We start from the raw sequence: 12145 nt of genomic DNA on the forward strand, positions 1-12145 counted from the left end.
GGGTGGTGTAGAATTAAGCAGGCCAATTAACTCTTCATAAACTTTAATCACACACTCTGTCCGGTTTGTATCATACAGATACAATTTAGCTTTCCATTTAGCTTTATCTCCCCAGCGTCTAACTCTTCCTCTGTTGGTCCCATTAGCTCTAACGCTTCCTCTCTTGGTCCCATTAGCTGTGTCACAGTGCCCTCTACTGGTCAAGCATGTACAGTAGCAGTATAATTACTGATTAAGCGACTACAAGGCAAAATAAAATAAAATATAGACCAGTCGGCTTGTGTTCGTATCCGCGAATGTTCGCTAGTCGGATGTTCGTAAGTTGGTGACCTAGTGTACTACTATTTTCCCCGTCCTTCCCTTCTTTTGGAATGACTTACGATTGCCTCTTTCCATAATGGGGGAAGTTTACCTATGTTTTTAATCCAGTTAAATGTTCTCTGCAGGAGGGGGACAACTCCTCCCTATATATTTTTTTACCGGAAAACCATCACTCCCTGTGAGTCTTATTTGATTTGGAGTTGCCAATTGCATTCTTAATTTCATCTAAAGTAATTTCTGTTGTAACAGTTTTGTTCTGTACTTCTCCGATGTTCGGTAAATCTACTTCATGTAGAAACTTTCTCACGGCCTCTGTAGCGTCAAAGGACTCTGTATACAAACATTTATAATAGTTCAGAAAAATGTTTTTAATTTGTTCTGGGTTTATTTTCAGTTGTGCCGTTTTTGGATCCCGTATTTTACAGATGGTACTGTGTACCTGTTTTTTGCTTAGACACCGGGCAAATTTTTTAGCTGTTTTCGGCCCCGATTCATAGCATGGCTGCTTCAGAAATATATATTTTTTTTTTCTCTATTTCTTGTTGTAACATTTCATTTATTGGAGACCTGAGTTGACATATTTGGGTAAGTAATTTTGGCTCGCTATTTTCTTTGGATTTACCAATTTAAAAACATCTAATGAATGAACTATTTTGAAGTGATGTATTACATGTCAGTGATGTTGTTTATATTGTTGTACATGGACGTTCCATTCTTACTTTAAGTAATTAAGCTTCTAAAGCAGGGGTGTCAAACTCATTTTCATTGAGGGCCACATCACAGTTACGGCTGCCCTCAGAGGGCCACTTGTAACTGTCAGGATATATGAATATAAATATGAATATAACCTCATGATATTATTACACAATTGCCCATGCATTTGATTATTATATTTGTACTAACAAATTGATGGATAACTTGCTTTGAAATGAGAAGTAAAGTGAGAATGTCATGGTGACAAGCAGATATTCAAGTATTTGTTTTTGAAAAATGCGTGGAATATCTTGCTACATGATTAGAAAATACTGACGTTTAGAAGAACTGCATGCAGTAACATTTTTCTGTCAAAATGAAGGAGCAAATACATTTAGAAGGACAAAGGTGAAGTGCATTATTGACATGCATTATTCCTGCGGTTTCGCGGGCCACATCTGGCCCCCAGGCCTTGTGTTCGACACCTGTGTTCTAAAGTTTCATTTAGCGATTGTACCTCTTTGGAAGGTTTTCTTACTCAACCAAATATTTTCATTAATTATATACTCCTGATCAAAATCTTAAGACCAGTTGAAAAATTGCTAGAACTAGCATTTTGCACATTTGAATCTTAATGAGGTTTTAAGTAGAGCTACAATATGCAAAAACAAGAAGTGGGAGTGACACAAAAAGCCTTTTGAAAAAGTTATTTTTTTGAAAACACCAATTAAACTGAAATAGGCTGCTGAACGAAGGTTGAAGACAACAGGCTATAAAAGACTCATTCATTCAGTGGAACACTGGAGCTTCAGGTGGTGCGGGGTCATGAAACGGCGGCAGATGTTGCAGCGGGCATCCCTCATGACTGAGGGCCCTCATTTGTGTGGTAACAGCTGGGTTTTTCAAAAGGACAACGCTGCAGTTCACAATGCTCGCTTGACCAAGGACTTCTTCAGGGAGAATAACATCACTCTTTTGGACCATCCTGCATGTTCCCCTCATTTAAATCCCATAGAGAACATTTATAAATTTTATAAATTTATAATTTCATAATTTTATAAATTATATTTATAAATTTTTATAAAAATGGCCATCAGTTCCAGACAGTTGATGCCCTTCGTGAAGCCATCTTCACCACTAGCCTCCTGGAAACACTCGCATTAAGCATGCCCAAAGCAATTTTTGAAGTGATTAACAAGAACGGTGTTGCTACTCATTACTGAGTCCTACTGAGAACATTTTTTGTTCTGGTTTGGTTTTTTGTTATTTTTTTGAGCGATGGTCTTAAACCTTTGATCAGCTGATAAACAACCTATTTCAGTTTAATTGTTGTTTTCAATAAATTACTTTTTCAAAATGCTTTTTGTGTCACTCCCCCTTCTTGTTTTTGCATATTGTAGCTCTACTTAAAACCTCATTAAGCTCCAAATGTGAAAAATGCTAATTCTAGCAATTTTTCAACCAGTCTTAAGATTTTGATCAGGAGTGTATATATCAACTATCCACAACCCACACACCCATCCACAATGAGACTACTTTAACTGAAATTGTGCTGTCATTGATTGTGTTTTGTGGAATGTTCTACTCGTCTTAAATCAATTTGTGTTCATTTTCTCAAGCTGCTGCAGCCCATGACACAGCTCTGCTCGTGATGTCATCAGAAGTTCACCTGACCACGTCACAAATAACAATGACATCTGACCGCTTTCACTTCACCATGTCGCCTCTGTCCAGTCCAGTAGAGCACCAAGACGTGTTGCAGTGACAAAGGCCATTACAGGCTAACGCTAAGTGAGGATGTGGGGTGCGGGTGCTTTACAGATGGAAGCAGCTGTCAGTCCGGCCAACTTGTATAAAAGTGACCCCTCCTGACACCCAATCCTCCAATGAGGCCTTGCCACAGCCAATGACATGCTCCGGCCGTGTGACATCATTGCCGTATAAAGACCTCCTCCCGAGCGCCCGGCCCCTCTGAGCAGGCTCAGCGGTCCCGGCCCGGACGCCTCGGCTGGAGGGAGCGCTGTGAGGAGGAAAAACAAAACTACACGGCTAAGAGAGCCTGTAGTTTTGTTTTTTTGTTTTTCGAGGCTTGAGGCTCGCTTCTTCTCGCTTTGGACTGTTTGTACTAAACCCGGATTTAGGACTTCTCGGACACCCCCTGCCTCCCCCCCCATCCCCTCCCTCGGCATCCTTGACTGACAGGTAAGTGTGACTGACGTTTGACTTTTGACTTTGTGGACCTTGTGGCTATCGAGCAGGTCTGCGTGAAGGCCGTGATGCGTCTCCCCAGAATAGCTTCAACGCTCCAATGACTTTTTAAGGGAATCAGCCGCTCACTATCGCTTACCGCACATGCTCCCTGTCAATCAAGCTGAGGTGTGGCAGGGGACAGGGGGCTATTTTTAGCCTCTGGTGTCACCATCCACCCCCCTTTTAATTTGGACGAGCGACAACAGCTGCAACTTTTAATAACTTGTTTTTTTTTTTTTGCTGAATCATGTAACAGCATTTATTGACATCTACAACACTTCTACTTCTATCATACTTTTCATTGCTTTTTCTTTTTTCATCATTTCATAACAAACACTTTTCATTCGGTTCATTTTTTTAAAATTTATTCTCACTTCTAGTTGTGGTCCTGGTTCCTGCTGAGCAACCAGTAATGACATGAAAAGGTAGTTTCCAAAGAAAAGCATAAAAGGATGTTGGGGTTTTTTGCCTTAACGCTGAGTGTAAAATGATTACATGTTGTCCCGCCCACATGGCTAAACCGACCAATTGGAGTTCACACAGCAGTCCAGTGTTGAAATAATAATAACAGTGATTTTTTAAAAAAAAAGAGTAATTTTTAATCTGCTCTGAAGACCATCCGGAAATGCCCCCCGCACCCCCACCCCAACGACCCGACCTCATCCCCTCCCAAAAATAAACCGTGAGTCAGGCTGCCAGGCCTGGTGGTCGTCACAAGATAAAACATCACCAGGAACGTCCACCTTATCACGTCAGCACGTTGCCGTCGACCTCCTGACCTTCGTTGTTCTTCTCTTGCAGGGAGCCGAGCAACATGTCGACACAGGCGCCGACTTTCACACAGCCGCTGCAGAGCGTCGTGGCACTGGAGGGTAGTGCCGCCACGTTCGAGGCGCAAGTGAGCGGTAAGCGGGCACGCTTGGGGGTGTTCTCCTCAAGGCTGACGACACTCAGACCATGTTGTTTGTGGATCATGCTAATGTGCTAATGCTATCAGAAATGAACTTGTGGTGACACATTTTTTTTTGAATTGTAAATATTTCAATATTCAAGTACACATTTAACACAGGAAATTTGCCTTTCAATGTTATTTTTTCACGATGGAAATAAATAGATTAACATGTGTTTTCGTGTCATGAGCACTTTAAAGGGACTGATTGGTGCTTGCTATAGAGTACATTGTTTTCAACTAAAAAATATGACAACCACCAGCAGCTAGCATACTATGTATACATAGTACAGTACATAGTATTATGTATACATGTATACACATGTTAACAAAAGTGGTCTAAAAGAGCAGAGTGAACAAAAATGTCCATATTTTTCACATTTACAAATTTTAAAAAATTGGCATACATTGTTGTTCGGTCCGAATAAGATGATTGGTCAGTCACGGCTGGCTAGTATTCACGTAGATTTCCGTGGCACGTACACACACAAAAGCAGTGTCACAGAGATCAATTTGCATTCATGTTGTTGTTACGATAGGCCAGGTGTCTCCAATCTTTTTTCTTCTGAAAGCTGCTTTGAAGATGAAAATGGCTGAGAGCTTTTTTGGAACAGTTATTTTTATAGCTTATTTCAACCCAAACAAGGTGAATAAGCTTGTTTTGCCAAAACATTAACCACATTAACTCACATTTTGCATTAAAACATCAATAAAAAGTGTTTTTGTTCATCAGTTTTTTTTAGCTACTTTGACAAAAATAAATGAGCGGCGAGCTATTTGTATTTTATTTATATGACTGGCAACATTTAAATTGTACTTTATTTGTGAAGCAGACCTCGACTCAAACAGTGTGGTCATTGTCTTCATCCTATCTTGGGGTAATTTGTCATTATATAGGAGACATAATGTCTAAATCGAGCAGTTATAAAAATAATAAGAGTTGAAGCAACTATTCTTTGACGCTTTGGTGAGCTACTCAAAAGCTACGGGTTGGAGATCCCTGCTATACAGTAATCCCTCTTTATGTCTGTTTGGTTCCAGATGTGATAAGTGAATTCCTGCAAAGTAGGATTTCTTCTTTAAAAATGGAATAGTTTTGTAGTTAGAGCATGGAAAACCTGTTTACGACCTTCTAAATACGTTTTTAGCATTATTAGAGCCATCTAATCATGAAATAGCACCCCTGTATTCATCTTTACACTTGTATTACCCATATTTGACTTAATAATATAAAATAAGAAATCTTAGACATAAATAAGACATAACATAGACTCACACGACAGCATTGACAGCGTACTTCCTGCAGTGGCTATTGTACACTGCTAACCAAATATTCTGCTGCTACTGTAACACTCAGCTAAACACAGTCAACTCTAGCTAGCTGACGTCACTTCGCACGGCTCGTTCAATAAAGGCCCACACAAGTCACAGATGCTGTATTTCACTACATATCACTTTTCCTGAATGCCTTACATTGGTATTTTCATTCATTTAACCATTTTTATGCATGAAAATGCTTAATTTAGGCGAAGTACCGCTTGCTTAAATATGCCTTTTTTTTTTAAATTAACTAATAATAGGCCATATTCAACCACAAAACAGTGATCATGTAGTAATTAATACATTTTTTAAAAACTGAGATAGAGTGAGGGAGTGATGTTCGAACTGCAATGTAGTGAGGGGTGACTGTACATTCAATGATAGCTAATGTTGGTAACTAAACCTTGCTACATCACTATTATTATTATTATTCAAATCACCTTTGTTTGATGATCTGCAAAATTTAAGTGTGACAAACATGCAAACAAAAAAAGTCAATCCGGAGGGGGCAAACACTTTCTCACACCACTGCAGTATGCAATTCACTATTTGATGCAAGAGATTATAACAAATGTGCTAAAGGCCATCCTTAACAGTCTCACTGTAATTTTAGTAGTCAAATTACAAACTGCTTTTAACAATTATTAAAGACTTTTTCAAAAATCACTAGAGTACATTGAGACAGGGCTGCTGCTGACTCATTTGTTGTTCTGGTAAATGGGGGAGTTAAACATGTTAAACATTTACCTGCGCTGATTAAATGTTTGTTAAAAAGGAGTGAGATGTAGGCTAACACAATATGCTAACACTCTGCTAGCTTATTTCATAGTGGACATTAAGCTAACAGGTTCATTTCCATGACACACAGACTGGCTACGCTACAACAACAAAAAAAAAACGGGTCACACATTGATACACTTTTTGCCTTTCTTCTCTTACCTTTCTCTCTTTCCTTTTTTCACTCCCAGACATTATTTTAAAAAGCACTTGCAGCATAGCTTAACTCTGTTCTGCAACTGCCACTGACAGCTACAGCTATGAAGCAAGGTGAAGGTAGTAGCGGACCAAACCATTTCATGTGGCTATAGCGGGGGTGGTCAGTTAATATGGAAGTTTACTTTCGGACAATGTGGATATTTAACTGTTACTACCAAATACAAAAGATGGTTGTAATCGTTTTCTGACTATATTAAAAAGAAGCCCCTGTCAGTCATGGGCCCTTGGAATTGTCCTAACTTTTCCCCCTTTATGACACCCCTGAGTTGTGATAGCTTGTAAAGCAGGAAGAGGATGGGATATAATGTTTGCAACACATTTGAATATTGGCGCTTTCTAGGCAGCTGGAGCAATCCACTGCAATCAGTCCCTTTAAAATTAAGGCAGAATGTTTGATTTTGTTCATCAAACTGTGCAATTAAGTTAGCACTGAGTCCATTCGGTAGGATGAGTGCAAACGTCCGATTAGCTGTTGAGCTAATGGCTAGCTGAGAATCTTCAGGTTTGAAAAAGCAGCTAAAAAGTCCTAATTTCCGTCCAAATTTACTACTTTGTTAAAGTAGACCCTCGGTTCCCAAAGTGGGGTACGCGTCCTCTCAGGGGTACACCAATTGTCACCTACCACTTACAATTATGGGTGCGCCTGAACGCCTCACATCGCAAGGAGAACGGAGCAGAAAGGAGACAAGGCATGAAGTTGTTCATTGTTCTGTGTGCAACATTGGAACAAATAAGTAAGTTTGATGACTACTTTGTGTATTAAGAGTGTTTAAATTGAAGATTTAATTTACTGTATATTGGTGTTCCAATCTCCGCACAGCACAGTGGTGAAAACCTGTTACTGTGAGTGGGGATCCTTGATAATGATCTTTGTATTTATTTTTGTACTTCATATACTGCTTCTTCATCATCATGGTAGTTAAACTTTCCCCTTCAATTTGGTATTAAATTGCCGATAAAATGCAGACTAAAACCATACCCATTGCGGGTGGACAAAAAGTTCAAATTCAAACGGAAGGATGCCAACATCAAACTGGCATAAAAGACGTAGGATAATTAATAGGGATGAGCCGGATGCTCATTATAAACGAGTATCTGTTACGGATCATGCATTTTTGCAGAATACGATCACGAAACGAGTACATCTTGTCATTATCCATCATCGTGATGGAAGAAAATCCTCATTATGTGTTCACTCTTCACGCTCTGTGATTGGCCAGTCACACACAGCGACCGCCCCTCCCGAGACACACTGTGCAGACTAGAGCCACATAGGAGCTGAGTGGTGCCTCATTCACGTATATGGGTCAACTGGCATGTTGAAAACGACTCGTGTGGCGTTGCCTCCGCTTTATTAGGTTTTCCTCAGCTAGCCTCTATTTCGGTTTGTATCTAAAGTTACTTGGTAAACTTGTTTCGTAACGTACGTGGTGCACTTGACAAGACAGCGCTGTGGAGGCTTGTGTTGCGTCAGTCACTTATGCAGCTCATTTGGGGTAGCATGACCGCTTTTTTCCTTGAAATGTATTTTTTTTTTATTCCGTGAAGTCATCATAAAACAGGTGTGCTACCTACAATATAACGGTTTTGTTCATTTTCCTTTGGCAGTACACAGACCGTGGTAACAGTAATGTGTACTGACTGGCCACAACATTAGGTACACCAGCACAGCTGCATCAAACTTTTGTCTGTTTGGCTATCATACTACATTATATACATTAGCATGGTCAAATATGACACCCCTCTCAATACGTTGCAGTATGCACGTTGCAATGTTAAACTTGTTTCGTAATTTATGCGGTGCATTTCACAAGACAGCGTCAGTCACTGACGTTTTTTTTTTTGCCTGCTTGCTTATAATTTGTCTGGTGATATAAAGTTGGAAGATTTTGCTTGTAGTACTGAAGGCGCTGCTTTTGAGAAAGCTACAGTGGACAAGGCTGACAGATTATTTCCCTCTTTGCCATCAGTGTTTCACACTATACACTATACTTCACACGATACAACTATCGCAATTTCTGATGAATCCATGTCAATTTTGGACTTCAAATAATGTACCGATTTAACCCCCGCCCAGTTCCTGTTTATGCCCCGCCTACTCCAATTACAGCTACAGATCATTTAGATGGGTGAACAGATACAGATACAGATACAGATACAGATACAGATAGTGGTGTACTTGCTCATCCCTAACAATTACCTACCTATTTATCAGCGCTCATATGAAACTTAATAAAAATGTCACCATGCAAAATACCAATTTTTGACCCAGAAGTACTACGAAATTAGTTAATTAACCAATTAACACTAGAAGTCCCAGGGTTTTCTTACCCCTGCTCCCATGCCCAGAGGACAGCCAAAAGGCTCAATAGTCTACAATTACACCACCTTTGTTTTGTAAACGCAGCCATTACCTGCCAGATTAGCGGTTCACCAAGGCAATGGAATGTGGTTCCACGAGGATACACAGGTAGCATGAAGGGTTATGTGTGAAAAGAGCTTGCATGGAAGCTTCAAACATCTACTTAAAAAAGCAGGCCTACTGGGTGTGGTGTAATGGTTGATGGTGGTGGATGCATAAGCGTGCCATCCATTCATCTTTCTTTAGTTATTATTATTATTTATTATGTCTTATTCTTCCACTTTTTGTGCGATTAATGCGGAACAAATAGTCAGATTCGTGCGGTTCAGGAGCAGAGCAATATTTTGGAACATTTTGTGTCACCATGGTGACGGTATTAATAAAAGAGTAAGAAATGGGCGAATTGATTAGTTACACCGGTCCATTTGATACCACATTTCCAATAGGGAATTTCAGACAGGTTCACACAGCAATACACTATTTAATAGTGCATGGTATAGTATAGTAATAGTGACTGTTACTATACTAATACTGATACTATGCACACTATTAGCTGGGGACACTATGGACCTTTGTGGACACATTTGGTACTTCTAACTGATTCTAACTGCTAACTGTTTGCATGTTAACATTTTAGGTAATTCCGTCATCGAAATGTAAATATAGACATGGCATGATGTAGGGACACTATAGGGACACTTGGCACTTCGGTACATTGTGCTATTTTGCTAGGTGCGAGCATGCTAACTGTTAACATTTTAGCTAATTTCCACATGTTTATACAGCAATTGATGTAGCGACTCGAGCTGCAACAATTAATTGGTTAATCAATTACCCAATTAATGGACAACTATTTAGGTAATTGATTAATCGTGTATTTATTTAAATAGGTCATATTTCAGCCTCTCAAATATGAATATTTTTTAAATTTCCTTAGTCATCCATGAAAGCCTTTGTTTGTTGACTAGATGCACTGACTATGTTAGAAAGCCCCCAATTTTGCACGTTTAAGCAAATTTATGCTTTCGCGAATAATGTGTCCTCGTCGAGTGTTGCGGTCGCTTTGTTCAGCGCTCGGTGAACACACCATGTGTGACGCAGACTGAGGCTTATGTGTATGACTTTCTCCGACACAGATGTGTATTTTCTATTCTTCCTTTCACCTCGTCCTTGTTCACAAATGTTAATGCTGTGGGTAAATGTACAAAGGTGAGCTTTAACAATGTTAGCTCTGTGCTGCTCTGCATTTTTGCTTGGTGCATAATCTCATGCTATATGTGCTCATATGTCCATTTGGCTCAGCAATAAGCCTCGTATTAAATTTCCTTATTGATTTCGGTACGTTATGTGCCTTTGTTTGAATTACGTACCATGTTTCTGTGTAGGCTGTCAGTCGTACAGGAGTTGTCCATCGAGGGAAAGGCTTCTTGAGTCGGACGTCCGACACCTTCTTCACAGAAGTACAGATGACGTCTCAAGAAGCCTTACGTACCATGTTGTTGCACACAAAGCACAGCAAAAGAGCATAAAAGTCACAGTTCACCACATCTTACCACAGCTTGTCACCATTTAATTTATTTATTTTATAATATAATATAGTATATAATTAATAATAATAATCATTCATAATATAATAAATTCACCAAAGAGAAGACAACTCTAAAAGCCTCTGTTTTAAATTAGTAGCCTATCTGTGCAATTGAAAAATAAGGCACATGATTTTTTTTATAGAATGTCATAATATATCAAAGAACTACCTTGGCACTTTTGGTACTTAGCATGCTAACACCTAGCAAGGTAGCACTAACAGTTAGCATGCTAGTATTTTAGCTGATTTACTCATATTTACATGCTAAATTATACATGGCATGCATGCTAGCAAGCACTGGGCCAGAGGTTCACAACACGGGGCATGCCCATCAAAATTTCCCCCGGGGCATGAAAGTTAAAAATGCCAAATGGCTGGGCTGTGGGACTTCTAGTGTTAATTATCTTCAATATTTCAAGTTAATTATGATAAAAAGATTTATGTTTTTTAAGTGTGCAGGAGTAGGGGGTGCATGGCTTCAGATGAAATGTCTGAAGGGGTACGCGACTGTAAAAAGTGTGGGAACCACTGAACTAGACTAAAAGAGCCCACTGTTTAACAGGTCTGTGACACTAAACATGTCCACAGCAACAAGTATGCTGCATTGTGGGAAGCTAAGCCAAGCTAAGGAGGTCTGATTGACTTTGTACTAAGATAGTTCAGATAAGTCGACAGCATTGTAGCCTAAAGAAGTTAATTCTGCATTGTGCTAAATTAGGCTAACCATAGCGTCGTCACTTGACACGTCAATGAAACACATGACAGTAATTGAAACGTGTTCCCTGACACGCTGTTTCTGTCTCCCCTCCAGGTTCTCCAGTTCCTGAGGTGAGCTGGTTTCGTGATGGCCAGGTTCTTTCCGCTGCTGCTTTGCCCGGCGTTCAGATCTCGTTCAGTGATGGCCGCGCTGTTCTGAGGATCTCCGCCGTGACCGCCGCACACAGTGGAAGATTTTCTGTCAGAGCAACCAATGGAGCTGGACAAGCAACCAGTACTGCCGAACTCCTCGTGACAGGTGAGACCTCAGCTGGGCCTGACATCCTTAGACTTATGTGACCTCAGGTAGACTTTAGATGGACCTACTTGGCATCCTTGTTACAGGAGAGACCTCAGGTAGACTTGACTTTGACTTTTGGTAAATAATATGGACTTTGTCTACAGCGGAGACGGCGCCTCCTAACTTCCTTCAGAGACTTCAAAGCTCCACAGTGAGACAAGGCAGTAAAGTGAGACTCAATGTCCAAGTGACGGGCATTCCAACACCTGTGGTTAAGTTCTACCGAGAGGGAGCCGAGATCCAGAGCTCGGCCGACTTCAAGATCCTCCAGGAAGGAGACCAGTACAGTCTGATGATTGCTGAGGCATTCCCGGAGGATTCCGGGACATATTCTGTGACTGCAACCAACAGCAGTGGCCGAGCCACGTCCACTGCTGAACTTCTGGTTCAAGGTGAGGACTATAACCGTAGCATAACTAAAGAGTCCTGTTGTCAATCTTCTGTCAACCCACTGATGTTTTGTCTGCAGGTGAAGAGGCTGTTCCTGCTAAGAAAACCAAAACCATCATTTCCTCATCGCAGATTGGTGTCCAGAGGGTAAGCTGAGAATTTTCAAAAGATGCAAATGTTCACTGTTAGCTTCGTTTGCACATTTGTGTTGGATACATT

At 40.3% G+C, this 12145-nt stretch overlaps 1 protein-coding gene and 1 long non-coding RNA gene across 2 annotated transcripts in view; one reads left to right on the forward strand and one right to left on the reverse strand.

Annotated features, from left to right (window-relative positions):
• The window catches only part of LOC129187338 (uncharacterized), a 21488-nt gene extending 14945 nt beyond the window's left edge, over positions 1-6543 (reverse strand). Inside the window, exon 1 of the long non-coding RNA XR_008572385.1 lies at positions 6473-6543. This is a non-coding gene — a long non-coding RNA (uncharacterized LOC129187338). The remainder of the gene's footprint in view (positions 1-6472) is intronic.
• ttn.2 (titin, tandem duplicate 2) overlaps positions 2873-12145 on the forward strand; it is a 195375-nt gene continuing 186102 nt past the window's right edge. Inside the window, exons 1-5 of the mRNA XM_054786449.1 lie at positions 2873-3216; positions 4066-4169; positions 11291-11494; positions 11641-11928; positions 12006-12073. Coding sequence (XP_054642424.1) covers positions 4079-4169; positions 11291-11494; positions 11641-11928; positions 12006-12073 — 651 coding nt within the window. The 5' untranslated portion in view covers positions 2873-3216; positions 4066-4078. The remainder of the gene's footprint in view (positions 3217-4065; positions 4170-11290; positions 11495-11640; positions 11929-12005; positions 12074-12145) is intronic.

The sequence above is a fragment of the Dunckerocampus dactyliophorus genome, chromosome 9, assembly GCF_027744805.1.
Source record: "Dunckerocampus dactyliophorus isolate RoL2022-P2 chromosome 9, RoL_Ddac_1.1, whole genome shotgun sequence".
Taxonomy (NCBI): Eukaryota; Metazoa; Chordata; class Actinopteri; order Syngnathiformes; family Syngnathidae; genus Dunckerocampus; species Dunckerocampus dactyliophorus.